The 21184-nt window shown below is 32.6% G+C and overlaps 2 protein-coding genes and 1 non-coding gene across 11 annotated transcripts; all 3 read left to right on the forward strand.

Annotated features, from left to right (window-relative positions):
- The first annotated feature begins 4693 nt into the window (after positions 1 to 4693).
- LOC103498040 (uncharacterized) lies at positions 4694 to 5920 on the forward strand. The gene has a single exon (XM_008460495.3). The coding sequence runs from the start codon at positions 4940 to 4942 to the stop codon at positions 5570 to 5572; it is 633 nt and encodes a 210-aa protein (XP_008458717.1). The 5' UTR covers positions 4694 to 4939; the 3' UTR covers positions 5573 to 5920.
- Positions 5921 to 9563: 3643 nt separating this feature from the next.
- Positions 9564 to 9636, forward strand: TRNAA-AGC (transfer RNA alanine (anticodon AGC)). Its single transcript has one exon. It is a non-coding gene; the product is annotated as a tRNA-Ala (tRNA).
- A 498-nt stretch (positions 9637 to 10134) lies between these two features.
- LOC103498050 (golgin candidate 1) lies at positions 10135 to 20905 on the forward strand. Of its 9 annotated transcripts, none has more exons than XM_051084884.1 (22): positions 10136 to 10474; positions 12256 to 12336; positions 12958 to 13007; positions 13119 to 13745; positions 13857 to 13919; positions 14634 to 14711; positions 14982 to 15185; positions 16002 to 16058; positions 16159 to 16233; positions 16331 to 16402; positions 16821 to 16883; positions 17008 to 17106; positions 17509 to 17586; positions 17674 to 17742; positions 18364 to 18411; positions 18509 to 18604; positions 18773 to 18852; positions 19262 to 19307; positions 19376 to 19474; positions 19575 to 19619; positions 20283 to 20326; positions 20432 to 20905. In XM_051084884.1, the coding sequence occupies exons 1-22, from the start codon at positions 10447 to 10449 to the stop codon at positions 20481 to 20483; spliced, it is 2154 nt and encodes a 717-aa protein (XP_050940841.1). In that variant the 5' UTR covers positions 10136 to 10446; the 3' UTR covers positions 20484 to 20905. The 9 variants fall into 9 exon arrangements, 8 of the variants coding, with proteins under 8 accessions (XP_050940845.1, XP_050940841.1, XP_050940842.1 ...); XM_051084885.1 differs by having other exon boundaries at positions 13122 to 13745; XM_051084886.1 differs by having other exon boundaries at positions 12274 to 12336.
- The last annotated feature ends 279 nt before the right edge of the window (positions 20906 to 21184 follow it).

Consider the following 21184-nt stretch of genomic DNA (forward strand, 5'->3'; position numbering starts at 1 on the left):
AATGTTGCAGCCGAGAGGATCTTCATCATCATCTTCATCTCACAAATGTTGCAGCCGAGAGGATCTTCATCATCATCTTCATCTCACATATGTTGCAGCCGAGAGGATCTTCATCATCATCTTCATCTCACATATGTTGCAGCCGAGAGGATCTTCATCATCATCTTCATCTCACAAATGTTGCAGCCGAGAGGATCTTCATCATCATCTTCATCTCACATATGTTGTAGCCGAGAGGATCTTCATCATCATCTTCATCCCACATATGTTGCCGAGAGGATCTTCATCATCATCTTCATCTTCAAAGCAGTGCAGCGAAACCATCATCATCTTCATCTTCAAGGCAGCGCAGCGAAATCATCATCAACTCCATCTTCAATGTGGCACACTCGATAAATCATCATCGTCTATAGAACAATCATCGTCGTCTCCATGCAGTGTAGTCGATAGAACAATCGTCGTCGTCTCCATGCGGTGAAGTCGATAGAACAATCGTCGTCGTCTCCATGCGGTGAAGTCGATAGAACAATCGTCGTCGTCTCCATGCGGTGAAGTCGATAGAACAATCGTCGTCGTCTCCATGCGGTGTAGTCGATAGAACAATCGTCGTCGTCTCCATGCGGTGTAGTCGATAGAACAATCGTCGTCGTCTCCATGCGGTGTAGTCGATAGAACAATCGTCGTCGTCTCCATGCGGTGTAGTCGATAGAACAATCGTCGTCGTCTCCATGCGGTGTAGTCGATAGAACAATCGTCGTCGTCTCCATGCGGTGTAGTCGATAGAACAATCGTCGTCGTCTCCACGCGGATCCTCAAATTTGTTCAAGCGCATCATCTACACACTTCACTCGTATGGAAAAAGAATTTGTGGAAAAAAAAAAAGGTTTAGCTTCACTCCTATGAAAAAGAAGGTAAGTAAGTAAAAAAAAATTGTTAAAAAACATTGGGGTAAAAAAAAAAAATTGCAAAAGAAAAAGTTTGGAAAAATGGGGACAAAATGGTTGAATTTTCTTTTTAACAAAATTGTAGAAAAAAAAAAAGAAAGAAAGAAAAAGATAATAAAAAAAGAAAAAAAATTGACAAAATTGAAAAAAAAAAAGAACAAGAAAAAGATAACAAAAAAAAAGGAAAGAAAAATGGAAAAAGATAAACGGTGATAAAAGAAAAGGAAAACGATAAAAAAAGAAAAAAAGAAAAAAAAAAAAAAAGAACTACATCTGCCGCATAAAAAAAAAGAAAAAAAAAAACAAGAAAGGAAAAAAAAAAGTTGTAAAAAGAAAGGAACTAAAAAAAAACTTGAAAAAAAAATGTTAGAACAAAACGATTTAAAAAAAAAAAAAAGAGAAAAGAAAACTTTTTCTAAAAAAAAAAAAAAAACAAAAAAAAAGTTAAAAAAGAAAGGACAGGAAGAAAAAAAATGAAAATGAAATAAAAGTAAACAAAGAAAAACTAAACTAAACTAAAAGGAGTAAAAATGTAAAAAAAAAAAAAAAAACATATATGTATATTGAAAAAAAAAAGATGAAAACGTGAAAAAAAATGAGGGGAAAAAGTAATTGAAACAAAAAAAGAAGTAAGAAAAAAAAAAACAAAAAATGAAAAAGAAAAAGAAAAAAAAAAAATATATATATATATATATATATATATATATAGAAAAGAAAAGAAAAGAAATAGAAGAAAAAAAAAAAGAAATAAGAAAAGAAAAAAAAAAAAAGAAAAGGAAAAGAAAAGAAATCTCTCCAAAATTAAAAAAAAAAAGGGGGGGTTTTTTCTCTCTTCTCTGTCTCCTTTTTCTTCTTCATCTGTGCTCTTCCTTACCAATTGAATGAAAAAAAAAATCTGTTTTTTTTTTTCATCTATCACCTCTTCTTCCAAATCATGAAAAAAAAAAGAAGCACATCGGATTTTTTTTTCTCTCCCAAATAAAGAAAAAGAATTGGATGATCAAACACATATGCAATGAAAAAAAGTTAGAGAAGATGAATTGGTGTGAATTTTGTTTGCAAGCTTCTTCCCTATTTATAAAGGATGGAAGGTAGCAAATCAAATCTTTTCTCAACAAACTAAATAAAAATCTTCTTAACAAATAGTTAGATTAGGTGAGATTATAGGAGAGAATTCCTAACCTCCTCTATTCTTTTCCTTTATTAAATAAATAAAAAAAAAAAAAAAAAAAAAAAAAAAACCTCTATTGTTTTTTTTAAAGATTAATTAAGAAAAACAAATGACATTCTGTATTTTTTAAAAGCATTAAAAAAATTTCAAGTCTTATCCCTCCCATATCCTCTTCATAATTAAACCTTAAAAAAAAAAAAAAAACCTCAAATCTTGGAAAAAAAAAAATCCCCCGATTTTCTTTTCTCATCTATTAAAAAAAAAATGTTTAAATTTTATCCCAAATCATAAATGGATTTGAAATGAAGTAAAAAAAAAATGGCAAACTTTTCAAATTTTATCCCAATTCGCTAAAAATTCAAATTAAGAGAATATGCAAAAAAAAAAAAAAAAAAAAAAAAAAAAAAAAAACTTTGACTTAAATTCATATTTTGATGAATTGGCAATATTCCAATTTTATAAATGTTATGTCTCAATTCTTCCATTAAATTCATTGGTAAAAAAAGAAAAGGTTCAATTTCATTCAAGTTTTGGCTATATTCCAAAATAAATAAATAAATTGTGAATTAAAATCAAAATTCACTACAAATTTGATATTGGGCTATATCAAAACTTCATTTTTAATCAAACTTATGTCCAAACGCATAGTTTGATTAATTCGACATATTAACTGGAGCAAAAGTCAAGAACAAGATCACTTGTATTTTTTGTTTCAGCTTATCATTTTCGAGATTCATCCACCCATACACGTGTACAAATCTCGAAAAGGGGGCATTTGTTGAACAGGAAATTTTGACCAATTAAATCACGCCACGTCATCACAGCAAAATTGAGATAATTATAATTTGATTGGATTTAGGTAGTCAAGTTTTCTCATACCCAACCTAGTTCAAGGCCCTAAAAAAATTGGGCCAAAGAAATAATGGACCCGAGCTTGCGCAAATAAGTGGGTCGAGTTCGAGCCCACCAAGCAAATGGATCCAAGCCCAAACCGATCGAGCAAATGGGTCCGAGCCTAAGCCTGTCAAGAAAACAGGTCCAAGCTCAAGCCCAACAAGCAAATGGGTCCAAGCCCAAACCCAACAAGCAGATGGGCCCAGGCCTAAGCCCGCCCAATAAGCAAATGGGCCCAGGCCTAAGCCCGCCCAACAAGCAAATGGGCCCAAGCCCACCTAAAGCCCATCGAGATTCTCTATAAATAGAGACCTTCTCATTCATCTTGAGGGGGCACTTTTTGATTGAAGAGAAGAATCGAAGCTCTGAAGAATTGAAGACAAAAACTTCTGAAGACTCTCAAGACGCGCAAGTTATCATCAACCTCAAAATCAACCTTCTGAAAGATCGAAGACTTGGAAGATCAAACTTTCCTTGAATTCCAGAAGATTGAAGCTTGAATTGACTTGTAGTTACGACTTCTTGAAGATCAAAGACCACGAAGTTTTAAATTTTACTTTTTGTATTCGAGAGAAAGAATCAAAGGAGTAAATATTAGAGATTGTATCCACAATACTTAAATCAATACAAAGTTCGATTCCACGAATTAAATTTCTCCTGAAATCTCGTGTGAACAATGTAATTTTTAAAAATAATATAAAAATAAAATAGGTGGAAATGAAATGTCAAAAAATAGTGTAGCGAAATCGTGTACCTAATAACGACTAGAGTAAATCGTGGACTGAGTACATGTCTATGGAGCGAAATTATGAACATGAACTGAAGTCGGGTGTGGGATATACGACTTCACACACATGTCAATCCTACACGTGCGACATTCAACTGGCGGAGAAGGACATCATTCGTGATAGAGGAGAGGGCGCGACTAACTCTTGCGGCTAAAGCCAAGCAAAAAGGCGTGGCTTGAGGTTGAGAATCGATGCTGGGATGTAGATGGAGACAAAAAGTGATTGCCAGCAGCGGCAACTCCTATGAGAAGAAGATGAAAACGAAGAGGAAGGGGAGGGGAGACGACGCTGATGAAGGAATGAGAAGAAGATGAAAGATTAGAGTTAAAATAAATAAAGTATTACACGATTGACGTGGATTAATGGAAGTCACACCATGGCCTTCTAAATTATACCCCATTTCTGAAATAATTTTTCATAATACCATATTCTTGTCATTTAAAAAGAAAAACATTATCCCATAAATTTGCCTCTATTTTAACCCTTTTGAAATGTTATTAAATTAGATAATGTTCAACACTAGAATAGAATGATGGTGGGAATTCCGAGAAGAAATCATCTAAAACTTTAAACTTGGAATTCATGTCACCTAGTAACTTGATATTTGGGCAAAGGTTGACGATCATGATGTAAGTAATCATTGGCCAAACCAATTCCAAAATTAATTTTCACAAAAGAAAAAAAAAATAAAAAAAGTAATTCGAATTTTCGATTCATTTGGAAGAAAATTCCAAATTAATTAATGTTATTTCCATTCTTTTAAGAAAAAAACAACCCCCAAAAAAGAAATATTAGCCTTTATATAAATTATATTAGATATTTATTATTATTTTTTGGCTTTACTTAACGAAACGAAAGACAAATCTCACACCCACTCGTCAAAAAGGCGTTTGCACAATACACAACACCTTTATATTGTTGTAATTAAGAACACGGATTCTTACCGCGAGTGAGATAATATTCCTCACTAAGTACCATTAATTCCCTTTATATATCGATCTCATTGTAACCGATTAAGTTCAAGCACCACAAAACTGAAAAAGAGAAAAGAAAAAAAGAGAATTATTTCTCTCTAAGACGAGGAAGAACAGAGCGGTAGTATTACAAAGTTGTTGATCTGAAATTCTGTTCGTTTGTTAGAAATGGAAATGGAGCCGATTCGTCCGGCAGTGAAGAAGAAGCTATGGAACGTATTACGAGCGGTTGTGTTCATGTTGAGGAAAGGATTAAGCAAAAGCAAGATCACATTCGATCTTCATTTAATGCTTAAACGAAGCAAAATCGCCGGAAAAGCAATTGCGAATCTCGTCGAATTTCATCACGGATCTGCTTTCAGTTGCCAAACAATCGATATCGCTAATTCTTACATCTCAACTCGTGATTACGAATTCAGTTGCAGTAATAGTCCTGCTAATACAGCATATCCGTTCCGTTACTTCAACAAAAAACTCCGTAAACAACACTATTTCCCTAAATCTTACCGCTACGACGATTTCTCCACTGTTACCGCCGTTCAAAGAGTCCTTGATATTCTTCATACCGATCAGAAATCCGAAGCGTCGCCGTTAGTGCCGTTGCCTGGATTTGGAAAAAGTCCGCTAGTCGTACGGCAGTTACGTGTTACGGATTCGCCGTTTTCGTTAAAGGACGACGGCGATAGTCAGCTCGTTGATAAAGCCGCGGAGGAATTCATCAAGAAATTCTACACGGATCTACGGCTGGAAAGAAGTTTAGCAGCGTTTGAATCGCCGTATCGGAACACACTTTGCCGATGAAGGTTCTTTTCGTTTCTTTTTCTCTTTTAATTCCGATCGGCGTTTAATTGGCGATGAATAGGCGGGTTTGGCTTTACAGTTACATTACACATCGTCATAAATGAACGTCGAATCGACGTGTTTAATGGCCTCGAGAGACGTGAGATTCATTTAAAGCTCGAGCAGTTCATATCTATAAGTTTGGATTATTACTTTCTTTTTCTTTTTAGTAATTGTAATAAAATTTAGTTTTGAATCTTTTTCTAATTTTAGAGTTTAATTATACAGTATGTATTTCAGTGATGACTCGAAATTTGAGTCTACAATTTACTGAAAATGTCACAGTGTAGTTGTTTGAGTTATTTCGAACATTCCTTCTCAAGAATCTTTTACTTTTGATGGTCACCATATCTTATATTCATGAGTTTGGGATCAAATAGAAAGTTTTATTTTATTGTATTTTATGCTCGATTGAATCAAGTGGATTGTTTTGACAAATGTAGACATTCATGGATCACTATCTTGTGTCTTATGCTTAGATTTTAGATTTTTTTTCGGCAAAATATGAAGTAAAAAAAAAAAGGAGGATGGTCAAAAATTACAAATTTTACAAAATATAGAAAATTTTTCGATTCTATCAACAACAAATATTGATAGAGACCAATATGCTTCTATCATATTGATAGACCATAATTAATATGCGATAATAGAAGATTATCAATGTCCTATCATTGATAGAATATAATAGAATCTAAATTTTTCTAGATGCAGTAAATATTTTAGTTTATTTTATTATAATTAAAAAAAGTTTAAAAAATCGAAAATAAATCTAATAGACTTTTTAGATAATGAATTTTGAAATTTATGTATATATATATACATATATATAAACTCAAATAGTATCCATACCGATAGTTAATTTGTAAGATTATTTTGTCAATTTTTTCGAGATCTAATTTCAAGTCCAACTCAATATTCTTCAACGTGTATGTTATACAGCGAAAATGAATTCATATTATAACAAAAAGAAAAGTGGATGAATAATAATATATATGGAACAATGTTCCTTTAAAGATAAGATTTGAAACAAAAGATGTGTATCGATATGTAATGGTTCAAATTGGTCATGGTTAGTATTACTATAATTTGTAAAAATAAAGAGCAGATATTAGAAAACTATAGATATTATAAATGAGACATTTGTAATTTAAAAGTTTAGAATAAAATAATAATGAAAGGGGACCAAAAATCTTGATATATGCTTTCAATATTTTGAAAATGATTTATTTTATTTCATCCACTACTTTTGGATCAACTAGGAAATGATTGAATTGAATTGATGTTATGTGAATCATATATATCTTTACATTTAATTTCAATATGGTAGATTTATGTATAAATAAATAGTTTATGAAAAAATCTAACCGTTCATATCTATTGAACTATGGATATAGGTGTTATATTCTTTAACTCGGTTTTTAAAAACAAATTTATTGAACAAACTAACAACAACGTCTTCAATAATACTAGAATAATACTAGAAGAGAAGATCGAATTCCTAACTTACATACGTGTTTTCGATTAAAATATCATCATTATTTACTAAAGTTATATTTTATGATATCGTTTATTACGAGATGAAAAAGATATTCTAATATTCTAAACAAATGATGATCGTCATAGTTTATTTGAGAATTATAATCTTATACGTAAACGAACCTAAATTTAATGTACTAAAAACATACGTGTCTAAAATATTCACAATTCATCTCAACTTCGACACAAGTTCGATCGATACTTGTATATCATCGTCATACTTTAAGAACATTCACACATACACTTAAAAGCTTTCCCTTTCAATCTCTTTCTTCAACGGTACCCCATATGTTAATATTTCTCTCTCCTTAGATTGCTTTTTTCATGGTCGTTGAAAGGTTGCCTTTGGAATTTATTATAGGTCTCTTTAGTTCTCTCTTTTGTATAGTGATGTCTCCAATTTAGTATACTTTTTGTGGTTCTAGTTCCATTTTGTTGCGTGGTTACAAGGTTATATGTGTTACAAACCGTTAACAAAAGTTGACGTATAATTTATCCATCATTCTTTTTTATATATCCCTTTAAAACACTGGAAGTGGACATTTTGAATTGAAAGAAGTAATATTGAATTATTAATTTGAATTTATCCGTCAGGTATCGTTGTAGATGTAATTATATAGTATTGTAATAACTCGTATTATTCGCTCACTTGGTACAATTATTCATGGTTATCATCTTAAAGATACACACTGTTGATTGAACAAGAAAATTCTATTAAGTTATGCTATCTATTTAGACCACGACAATTACAAATAACTTGATTTAAATACAAAGACACGTGTACCTTATAGTAGTAGTCATGTCGTCATTTGACATTATATGACACGACTATAGTCTTGCTTTTAGTTGCATGCACCATTCAAAGTTTGATAACTAATAAATATTTCTTTCATAAGTCGTCACATGTGTTATCATCAACTCTTATGTAAAAGTTTCTTTATCTATATCATCATTATTGTTCCTATTAACCATATCAACTTTTCATACAACATATAATGAATTGTTAAATATTTGAATTTGTGAAAAGCAAATTATATAGAGCATATCCTCTCTACTGTTTTAGCTTTTGCATGTAAATGTTATCATTAGATTTTTCCAATTTAAATGTGCTAAAAGTTCAAAATTGCACTTTCTTTCCAACCTAAATGATTAATGGGTTAAAAGTAAGATTAGACATAATAATTATGAGTAAACAATAAGCAACAAAGTAAAGCTAATTACTAATGTTTGACGTCTTACTCAACATGAGTGCAATTTAAGTTTTGTCTAAGTTTTAGCAAAAAGACATTCAATACTTTTCCCATCTTCTTAATTCCTTAAAATTGGTGGATAATTCTTCTAAAAAAATAGTAATAATAAGTAAATCTTAGACCCAATGCTAGTTTTTTTTTAATGCATTTTTACTATAAAATTTGAAATCAAATTTGCATACTTTTTCATGAAAATTATTATTAATGGTAAGGGACGGTTTGAGACGAGAAATATGTAAGATTATAATAACCACCTTTAGTTACAGTAAATACTATTTTAAAATCTTCAATTAGTTACCGTAATCACTATTTCAAAATCTCTAATTTGCGACAATATTTACTATTTGTTACAGTGTTTACTATTTCATTCTCAAACTAAAATAATCTACATCACAAACACATGCTATTATAACCTAAATTAAATTAATTCACACCGCTAACATAAACTATTATAACTACAAATATAATAACTCACTTATTACCCCAAACATTCTAAGAGAAGATAGATTTTAGTCCCCATCGGTCCCCAAATGCAAGAAAAAAAAACATATTTATCGATACATCGATGATGAACGTTGGACACTGTTTTTAAAAGATAAAGATTTTTTTTATATTCTTTATAAGTAGCCATAAAAACTTTAAAGAGCTATTACTTACAATACAAAATCTATATTTTATATAATTTAATTGGAAAGTAAAAACAACTAACTTACTTAATCCCATTAAAAAGATTGAATAGAAAGATATTGTCAAATTCACTTACGGTTTATTTATTGGAATAGTTGCAAATATAACAATTATATTTAAATTTAAAATAATGAAGTATATTATAGTAACATTTAAAAAAAAATACAAATATAGCAAAATCTGTCAAAATCTATCGATGATAGGAGTATATCATCGATAGGCTTTGCTATGTTTGCAATTTTTTAAAAATATTGCTACATACTTAATAATTATTCTAAAATTTGCTACCCATTATAATTACCCTCGTATATTTTTGGTAATATAACGTGAGAGTTGAGTGAATTCAATTATCCTTTTACGGGTCTGGGCTGGTAGTTGGGCCCAATTTCTCCAACCAGTTAAATAAGTTCATGGGCCGCATAGCAGTGGGCTTAGTAGTTTTAAATCTATTAACGGAATATTTAACCATCAACTTGCATGGGGATGTAGCTCAGATGGTAGAGCGCTCGCTTAGCATGCGAGAGGTACGGGGATCGATACCCCGCATCTCCATTTTTTGTTCTTTTTCTATTAATGGTTTGGTTTGTTCTATCTGTTGTATCTAAAACACAAATTGTTGATATTATCAAACATTGTAATTACCTTAAATGATCCTAATCAAATGATATAGGCATCACATCCACCGCAAAATATATGTAATTTATTCAAATCTAATATTAAATACTACATTTGCTTCCTATGATTGTGAATTTTTCTCGCACCACAATTATTTCAAAAGTCATGTTGGTCACAAATTAACCCTAAATAGCACTGAAAAAAGCAAAAGAGAAAAAATGAAATCAAGCCTAAATGCCAATACTAAATTACTAATAGATAGTATCCCTAAACTTAAACAACAAACAAAATTTCTTAGCCTAAAACATATTTATTTTATGCAATTTCGTAAAAAAAAAAAAAAGAAAATTGAGTGGTGACGTGGAACCTATTCACTGGTGGAACACAATCGGCGCCAAACTCATCACAGCATAGGATCATCTCTACCGAGTTTTCTTCAATTTCACTCGTCGATCAGAACAGACTCCTTAACTAACGACTGCCTCGTCGGAAATTCTCATTTCCTCGTAATCGTCCGTCGCACTCGGTGGCTGATTCTCCGAATCTCCGATTAATTGATTGAGCTCAAAATTTACCGCCATTGTAGTGTTTCCGTAGAGCTTCAAGTGGCATTTGACGAAACAAGATCCCCGTCGGTGCTATCTGAACGTACGTCACCGTTTAGAATCGCTCACTTTGGTTCATCAAATCCCAGGCTACAGCTTGGTTGAGCTCGGCATTGTTTCTGATCCGAGTTTCGGCTTTCTAATGGCGTCTTGGTTCAAAGCTGCCGAAGGTTCGACGTTATTCAGTTTCTATTGCTTACATATGCTCGTAATTTCGTTGATCTGAATCTGTTTTTAATCAATTTTGGATTTGTATTGAATTGTAGCTTTTAATTTTTTCATAGATTCTGAAATTCAGGGAATTCGAGTTTGATGTGTTACTGTGTAAGAATTATCGTCAGAGTAAAAATGCTATTGACTTATGATGACATTCTGAGTTGAATTTCGAATCAGTGTTATAATTGGAAAGTTATGGAGAGTGCATTAGGTCGGCTGCTGGGTTCTTTCCCCCATTAATTCATTTAAACTTGCGTCCAACCTGAGTTCACCTTGTTTAATAAATGATGAATTTAGGTTTTCGTTAATTTTCGTTCTGATGGAATCATAACAAGATTCTTGTTCTCGAGGTTAGTCGTGAGTATTCAATAAAGAGATCCCAAATGCAGATATACCAAATTAAACTTCTTTTTTGTAACTTTCCTTCATCTTTAGTATATTAATAATTGTAGATATTGAAGCACTGATATAACTAAATTTTGGATTACGTTCAAGCTTTTGAGTTTATTGGTGATTTAATAGTAGATAGATGTCTAGGAATGAGGATTACAATTTCAGAAGTTCACCGTGGGAGTTAACACTAATGTTGAGAACCATGGTTATAATTCTAGGTTTCATATCAATTAAAGTTTTTGCATTATTTTATTTTGAAAAGGAGACAAGTTTGTATATTATTAATAAACTCAAAGTACAAGAAAGTTATATATTGAGAATAATAGAGAAGCCTAGAAATGGGGGGAGAGAGGATCGGTAGGTGCTACCGGACATCTCAACTAGGTTGACACGCCCATAGCACCCTCATCAATACAAGAACAATACTAAGGTCATGAAAAGACCCATTGCTCCTGCAATCTATCGATTTGAACTCTTTACCATATAGCTTTGTTGGTGGTTAGGCTTTACAACATGATAGTTTAGAATTAACAATTATTATAACATAGGAGTGATTTAGGCAAATTTCAGATTATAATTAATAGAGTTATGATGGAGTTTAATTTCAATTGTTACTGAAGTTTAGGTGATTATTGTATGAATTTATGATTTATGATTCTAATAATCTAGTTTAACGTTGATTCATGCATTTTTTTTTTCTTGGGTTGCTTCTTGTCCTTCTTTCTTGCTTCCTAAAAGTTAGTTGAGGTGTGAGGTTTGAACTTTGAATGAGCACAACCTTGTACTCTGTCAGTTGATTGTTACCATTGGGTGTTAGCTATTACCTTAATTTTGAAAAGTCATTTAGAGTTTATTTTTGTTTTCATTACTTTCACTGTTGCACATATCTATATATAGTTTTTAGGAGAAAAGGATTTTTCATATTGTTATCTCTTGGAGATTATGTCCATGTTTTTTTAGAAAAACAGAAGTTGCACTTAACATCTTTTGTTTATGCAACCTTATGGTGATCACTTGGAGGTTATATCATGTTTTTTTGAGAAACTTTGAATTTACATATTATTGTCAATCGGAGATCATATCTATGTTTTTCTTATTTTACTCTACCTTCCCACATTTCTTTTTTAGATTTGTAATGGTCTTATATACCTCCTCTTATTCTCCGGAGCTGCCGGGGAATATCCTTCCCATGGATTAGTGAGAGTGGGCTAGCAAGAATTGGGCAATGAGTCAACAAAATCGTAGTTGTAAAAAGATGTTACAAATACCTGCCTATTTACCCATCTATGTGTAGATTCCTTTTCCATAGAAATATCTTAGATGTGTCATTTATTTTTGTCAGGATTGTTTGAAGTCGTAGATCGGAAGGCAAAGCTTGTTGTTAGTGAGTTATCAGAAGAGCAGTCTCATGCTCAAACAGCAGGTATGCGATGCAAGCTCGTTTCTTTCTATGTTTTTATTTCATTTTAATTTTAGAATTGATTGTATGCTTGTTTGTTTACTATAGAAAAAAAGGATGATTACCAAAGAAAAAAAAAAGAAAACTGTGCTAAATAGAATTATTTGAATCAATATAATCAATTGTTTTACTAAACACTCTAACAAACTATTTCATATCTAAAATTGTCGAGCTCTCTGATACCTGTACCTTGAAAGTTGAAATAATATGCTGCAGCTAAATGCTGGATTTAGTGAAGCATCCAAATACATTGTTATATTGGATGGTCAATCCTCAATGTCCAATAAAATTATCGACATATATATTTGTTTATATTCAGCTGTAATTCTATTAGAATATATATTCTTAAATAAAACTTTGAATTTTGGGATGTTTTACCTCTGACTACGCTGCCTTCAGAGTACACAATTCAAGCATAGACAAAATTTTAAGCAAAAATTTGATAAATTTTGAGTTAAAAAAATAGAACTCACAAATATTAAAAATGAAATTGGTTTCTGGACTCTTCTGATAAGTTGTCATTTGTTATCGTGATGTTAGTCATGAATCTGCTTAATTTCTGTTTTCATTTTCTATTGAATGAAGCTTCTAATGGCCAAGGATCTCAAACCAGGAAGACAAAGCCAAAGAAAAAGGTGGGTGGGTTAGACTCGCTTATTTTAATAGATAGTAACATTATTCATCATTGTCCCATATAAGCTTTATAATTTTATTCTTTTCTGCGATTGAATAATTTTTTGGCACAGAAGAAAGTATTCTCCAACGACCTTCCTATAGCAAATGCCACTCCAGAAGAAGAATCAAGCACATTAGCATCAAAGGCAGATGTGGTCTTGTCACCTGGAAAGGAAGGAATTGTTTCTTCCACTGAAGATGACCGAACGACATCTGACAAGTCTACGACCCAAGTCAACAAAAGGAAGCCAGATGACAATGACAATACTATTCCTGTGTTAGAAATTCCATCAACAGATGGCCTGGTAGTTGAAGCAGGAAAACAAATTCCTGATGGCATGGACACTTCAGCTGGCATTGCCGATGTCGAAGTTATTGCACCAACTTCTAAAACTGAACTAACTAATGTGAATGCCTCGGATGTTCATGAAGAACATTTACTGTCAACACCTAATAAAGAAGCTGTGGTGATCAATAAAGAGCATCAAGATGAGGAGCAGAGCAATAAATTGGGAAGTGTAGAAACTATCTCAAAGATAGATCGAGAAATGTCTGAATCTGCTCCAACAGAGTTCCAGGATAATGGCGAAAGTCAAACAAAAGATGATTCTAATAAGGTTCAATCACCAGTCAATCAAAAGCATCAAGAGAATTCAGCTGACAAGTCTTCTATAAAAGTGCAGGACCAACTTGAAGAGGTATAATAGTGGTTCTATGAGTAGTATCATATTATTTGTTTCCTTTAGCTTTGAGTGTTATTCCTCTTTCTTTGGCTAGTTTTGTTAAAAGTTCATTTAGTTGGCTTGCAGGCACAAATGCTACTTAAAACTTCCAATTCCACTGGTCAGTCAAAAGAAGCAAGGCTAGTTAAGGTTTGTTCTTGCTTCATGCCCCATTCATGAACTTCATTTTGTTGTGTATATGATCAGAATATGACAGGTGTAGAATTGGGCTCAGTACCCTTGAATGAATTACTTACTCTAAAATGATATTTAATGATGATTACATATGTTTTAGATTTTGGAGTCCAGTGTTGGAAAAGTGGGGAGAAAAACATATCCATTATCACAATGATTTATGTTAGTGATATATAATTAAATTTACCTTTAGTTGGTTCCCCTTCTGTTAGTAGGGGTGTTTTGGGTGGTTGGTTTTTTTGTATGCCCTTGTATTCTTTCATTCTTTCTCAACGAAAGTTGTTTGATTAAAAAAAAAAAATTCACCCACAAACTTAAGCTTTTGGTCAATAGGCATGGAAATCTTGTTATTATTATTGGAATAATGAAGTAACCGTTGTTTGACTTTGTTGCTTACATGCTACGGTTATCTGCTATATCGTATCATTTGGTATTCCTTATATCTTATGTTTGGTCTGTATATATCATTATTGATATGATAATATCATAAAGGTAAAATTCAACCAAGTGCATGTTGCTCTGCAAATCTTAAACTGCATACCTCATTAATGTGCAAGGCTTATAGAATACAATTGTATCTTGGAAAGGTTCTTTTTCAATAGTTTTTTCTTTAATAATCGGATACCTAGAATTCAATGGATGATTGACCGATTTCTTTCTGGAGCATAGGTCTGTGCTGGACTTTCATCACGACTTCAAGAATTTAAGTCTGAAAATGCACAGTTGGAGGAACTTCTTATTGCAGAGGTGAGAGCTATCGCATATGAATTAAGTGAACTCTTAGGGGGTGTTTGGCCTGAGTTTGTGGAGTTGTGAACACCACTCCTTGTTTAGCTCCAAGACATCACAACCCCACTCCTTGCTCCAAACTCCATCTTCTGGTCTTGAATTCATATCTTCATGTCTATGCCGTACCATAGTCATTATTAACAATAATTAGTGTTATACTGTTCTTGGTACGCTCCAGCTTGTTATTTATTTTCCTTCTTTTCACTTGTTAAGATTGTCATCTGACAGAGAGAATTGAGTAGATCATATGACGCTCGCATAAAGCAGCTAGAGCAAAATCTGTTGGAATCCAAAAATGAAGTTTCTAGAGTTGAGTCAAGTATGGCTGAAGCTTTGGCAGCAAAGAACACGGAAATTGGGGCTCTTATTGGTTCAATGGATGCACTTAAAAAGCAAGCTGCCTTATCTGAAGGAAGTCTTGCCTCAATGCAGGTTTGTCGGCCACTCTGTTTTTGTTGTAATGTATGATGAGTTGTGACTGTGAAATTAGTAACTCATGCACATATACTCTCCTTCTAACATTACCTTTATTTTCTTGTGCAATTTACTAAAAATCAGTTGGTATTTACCAATTTTCTAATACTCTTCTTCTTTGTGTTTGCACTTCTTTCGAACTGCAAATCTTTTATATACCATTAGGATATATAATTCATGTCTAATAGCTGCATTTTAATTGAAACAACAGAATAATGGAATCCACATTTTTGTACCACTTGTTATTATCACAATTGTATCAACACTCCAAATAGATTTTTTAAAGAATTTATTCTTTTAAACTTTTTTATACATAAAAAATAGTTATATTATTGGTTTTTTGGCTTCAGAAAGTTGGGTCATGAAAGCAAGCATGGGTATTTTTATAAGATAGATGTGTATTTAAACCAGTTTACATAAACCTTGAATAATCTTATAGAACAACTACGTTACCCTATTGCATTTGATATAAAAAACTCCTTAGACATTTAACTTATAATTAGTGACTACCTTTTTAAACTTGTGAACTCAAATGTTCGGGTTTGCAGTTAGCTCCTATGATAATTGGGGCCTATCCAGGATGGTTTCAAGCATGACTTAATAATTCATAATTTCCCTTTCTTCTAGTATTATGCAGTGTTCCTTATAATAATACTCTATTTTATTTATGCCTATAATTCTCATGCAATGGAAAATCTTTATTGCTTTGTACTGATTATAATATTTGACTACTGACATATATTGTCCTTTTGTTTTGTTACATGATTTTTCCAGGCAAATATGGAGTCAATGATGAGGAATAGAGAACTAACTGAGACTAGGATGATGCAAGTGGGTTAGCTCTTTATTTATTTATTTATTTATTTATAGTAACAACTTCTGTATTTCTTATTTGAATATTTTTACTCATCTAATATCCATTGTTTTATAGGCTCTAAGAGAGGAGCTAGCTTCTGCTGAGCGTAGAGCAGAAGAAGAACGTTCTGCCCATAATGCTACAAAGATGGTATATGTGCATAAGTCTATTGCGACCCTTTTTTTGTGTTTATGTGGTGTGTGTTTTGTCCAATTGTCTTGAAATAGATGATCATTGGTATTTACAGGCTTCCATGGAAAGAGAAATGGAACTGGAACATAGAGCCATGGAAGCGGCATCTGCTCTTGCAAGGATCCAGGTAAAGCATGAAGTTGTCAAATTGGACTTATAGCTATAGTTGCATGAGGATTTAGGTCTCTCTTTAACCTTTCTTTTTCTCTTTAAAATTTCTTTCAAAATATAACTTTTCCTTTTTCTCTCTAACATATCGATCTCCTATCATTTTGTCCTCACTCTAATAATTTCCCCCCTCCTATGTCTCTCCTCTCGAGCTCTCCCAAAAATTTTTAAAAATATAATCATATTGATAACAATGGAAAATTATATTTAAAAATTAAAACTTCTGTACTTATTTTGATTTTTTAACCTGATTAATGGATTTTAATTTCTCAACATCTGCAAATTCTTGATAAAAAATTGAACCACGATTCTATCCTTTGTGTCTCCTTAACTTGTATATGTATCATTTCCTGTGATTATTGTTCCCCTTCATTCAGAGAGTAGCAGATGAACGAACATCAAAAGCAACAGAGCTTGAGCAGAAGGTAGCGCTGCTTGAGGTAAGATAGACATAGATTCATTATTTTATGAAATACCAATGCTAATATAATTTTCAAGTATGCATTTGTGTTCCTTAGTTGATCAGATTTAATCTTCATATAATTAGTAAGTCTCTTCCTTTAGGTCGAATGCTCATCTTTAAATCAAGAACTGCAAGATTTAGAAGCTCGTGCTCGCCGTGGACAAAAGAAATCACCTGAAGAGGCAAACCAATTGATTCAGGTAAATATCAAACTGATGTTGAATCTGGTTTCTGGGATCCATATGGTACTTCTATTTACCATGGGCTGGAATTTGCTTTTTACAACTTAATTGCTATATGGTTATGGGATCAGATTCCACTCCATTTTCTTTTCATGCATAATCTCTTTCGAGATAGAGATTTCTGGCTCATGGGGACATCTTCCAAACCTAGGGTTATATCTACACATAGCTAACTAATCTGACAGCATTATCATCAATGCGGTTATTATCTTTTGGAGGCTATACTATGCACTGCACATATATCTTATCAAAAGTAAAAAAAGCATTTATTTTCTTGCAAAAGCTGTGGTATTGTTTCTCTCTCTAAATTGCATTTGTCTAACTTATCATCTATTTTCACCTCCACTTTTGAACATCAAGATGCAAGCCTGGCAAGAAGAAGTGGAACGTGCTCGGCAAGGTCAGAGAGATGCTGAACTGAAACTTTCTTCCATGGAGGCAAGTGTCTAAGGAATGTTGGCAAATTAGCTCATTGAATTAAGTGTAATTGCATTGACCCTGTCCTTTTTATCTTCTCAATGTCAGGCTGAATTGCAGAAAATGAGAGTTGAAATGGCTGCTATGAAAAGGGATGCTGAACATTATTCACGTCAGGTCCGTAATTTTTTTCCGTTTGATCAAGAAATTGAGTATATCTTTTCGATCAAATACACTTGGGTATATTTGTTGATGTCTGCTTCATTGTTTAGCATATTATCGTGATTAGCATTAGCAGTTATTGTTAACCTAACAAACTCACTTCACATCCACGTCTAGTATCACTTTTCTGTTTATTCTTATTTTAGTTTTTGAACCGTCAAACATTCTATTTTAGTCCTTTTAACTTTGGACTTCAAAAAACCATTTTAGTCCACGCTGTAACTTTCCAAAAATTATATGATAGAAACCTGCCAGTTTAAAAACTGATGGATTAATGATATTGACCAAAAATAGTTCTTTATACAAAATTTAGGGAATAACACACAATATTTGGGCTCTTATGTTTAATGTCTCTTTGTGTGGTTTTGGTGACAAGGCCTTTTTTTTGTACCTGATTGGAGGCCCTTTCTTTAGTTTGCCTCCCTTTGTGGGTGTTTTTTAAAGCCTTGTTGATATTCTGGACTTTGTCTTTATTACTGTTCCCTTAACTTAATATTGAAGATGTTCTTTGTCCCTTTTTGTTCACTTTTGACTAACCAAGTCATCAACTCACTGATTATAGTTTCAAATGACCAGGAGCACATGGAGCTTGAGAAGCGTTATCGTGAACTAACTGACCTATTGGTACCGAGTTTAATTGCCCATGCACACTACTATTTACTATGAAAGGATGTCTAGAATTCTTCGGTTTCTTACACATGAAATTATATGTTTATGGTAGTACTACAAGCAAACACAGTTGGAAGCTATGGCAAGCGAAAAAGCTGCCGCTGAGTTTCAACTGGAGAAGGAAATAAACCGCGCTCAAGAGGCACAGGTCTGCTTTTCAGTGCTTCATTCATTTTAATTAATAATAATCTGTGTTTCCCTATTCGCTATTCATATTATTTGTTGAACAAATAAACTTTATCTTTTATATTTTATAGAGTTCATTAAACCAAGAAAGCATATATTTAGATTATAACTTGGCTGCGTTATTGAAAAGGTAGAGGTAGAAAGAAGTAGAGCCTCCCGTCGAGCTTCTTCTGCATCTTGGGAAGAAGATGCTGAAATAAAATCTCTCGAGTATGTTCCTTGCCTTGGTTATTTTTAGATCCTTCAACTTTCACCTTTATCATCCTACAAAGAAATATTGTCTTCTTTTTTTAATGCCCAGGACACATTAAATATTTGAACGTATTGAAGAAATAATATTGACATCAGGTTCTTGATGATATAAAATGATATTTATTACTTAATCACATGAAACTGCTTTATATCTTAGATGAATGAGTTGTTAGTCTTGTGATCTATAACTGTCCCAACCTAATGCTCTCTGGCGTGAATGAAAAACTACTTTCTCACTGGAAGGAAAAGGTGATTGTAGGTCCTCTTGTTGACATTTTGAATGTTGGTTTTGGTGATTTTTAGCTGTTCCATTCTATACTTGTTATTCTTTCATTCTCAAACTTTCCTTACCAAGTAACTATTTCAGGCCCCTACCGCTGCATCACCGATACATGGTCGGGACAAGCGTACAGGTAAATATCCTCTTAATTGCAATGTTTATCTTTCCTTTCACTTGGACTTAATCGTACTTTTCATGCAGTTGCAAAAAGCAGCCAAACTATTAGATTCTGGAGCAGTCAGAGCAACGAGATTTCTGTGGCGGTATCCAACTGCAAGACTAATTCTACTCTTTTATTTGGTGAGATTTTTTTCCTCGTTGTCTAAAAGTTGTCTGGAATGATGAGCAAGGCTAGGCTATTATCGGAGTCCTCATCGTAACCATGAAAGTATATTTGCAGGTATTTGTACACCTTTTCATGATGTATCTATTGCACCGTTTACAGGTATGTTTTTAGTTTTCTCTCTTTCCTAATGTTTCTACCTTTTCACCCAACCCCATCTATTATCTGAATCTGATTCTGGATATTGTGAAATTCATGTAGCTTGTTTTCGATATACCTTCATCTTAGTGAAGGAACCATATTATAGGATAGAAGTAGGAATATTATCGGTAAACTAAGTGTATATTCATAATAGGCTATATAGAAATTGTTATGATAATTTGTTATAGGCTGAGGGTGACAGAATGGCAGTGAGCAAATGGTCGGTTTCATTACATTTTGAGGAAACCCTAGAGAGGATGGCTCCAAGTACCTTTGAATTATTACTTGGTTTGTCACGTAGTTATTTTATCTTTTATATTGGAACTATTAGCTCAAGGGATGTGCACGATAGAGAAAGTCACGGGCACGATTTCAAAGGAAAGAAAGAGCTGTATTATTGTTTTGTTTGCTTGGGAGTTTTTCACTTCAAAAAAATTTCGAAACTAATTGTTTTGGGACAAATGGAGGTGGGGAGAGAGTCTCAGTTGAGCTAAACGCATATTCCTGCTTTTAAATGTAATTGATTTTTTAATATTAGTTTTGAATATTGATTTTAAAAATGATTTTAGAATCGCTTTCAAATATGTCTTGAAACCTAAATTGATGATTAAAATTGAGCCACAGATGTACCTTATAACTTATCAAACAACTCAATTTGGTGAGCCCGAGTGAGTTAACTTTTTCAACTTTTTTCTTTTTTCTTTTCTTGCTAGCATGATGTTGTATCTACACGTGTGTATTTTAACACAAAAAACGTGGTGAGTTTTTTGCAGGCTCAAGCGGATACTATTACTGCTAGAGAAGTTGCCGAATCCATGGGCCTAACAAATCCTAATTTACCATAAGACTCTTTCAACTTCTTCTCTAATTTTTATACGAGCAGTTCAATGACAAATAGCTTTTGATGTGAAGATAAGAAAATTCAACTGAAAAGTTGAAACTCTTGGGTTCTCTTCATCTATTGTCAACTGCATAATGAATTAATTATTTTACTATCTTTTTGGTTGTTTCTTTACAGAAGAGAAGCAATCGATTTAGAAATAGAATGGGTGATATATAGATGAAAGAAAGTCTTTGCATCTTTATACCGCACTGGAAATTTCCCTTTTTGTTTATTTTTATTATGATAAACTTAATTTTTTTGTACGTTTTTTTTTTCTTTATGAAATAGAGGTATGGATTTGTATTACTTGTAGGTCTGATTTTTTCAAGTTCAACAGAGATTGGGACCTTTAACCCCTACTTTATTTATGCTATGCTCAACTTTGGTATAAAAACTTGAGTTCATATAGGATTTTAGTCGTGAGTTTGTGTTTATGAAAATTTTCTTTGTTCCGAAAGTTGAATTTATTAACGTTGGAAATCATTTGAAATTTGTGTTTTTCAATTTTCATTCAATTTGAGATTTGGACTTTTTAGCCTAAATAAAAATATGTTAAAAATATTTTCAGTTTTTAAAACTTGGTTGTCTTTGAAGACATTAATAAAGAAGATATAGGATAATTATAATGGGTAGGAAGCATAAG

This window comes from Cucumis melo, chromosome 5, assembly GCF_025177605.1.
Source record: "Cucumis melo cultivar AY chromosome 5, USDA_Cmelo_AY_1.0, whole genome shotgun sequence".
Classification (NCBI taxonomy): Eukaryota; Viridiplantae; Streptophyta; class Magnoliopsida; order Cucurbitales; family Cucurbitaceae; genus Cucumis; species Cucumis melo.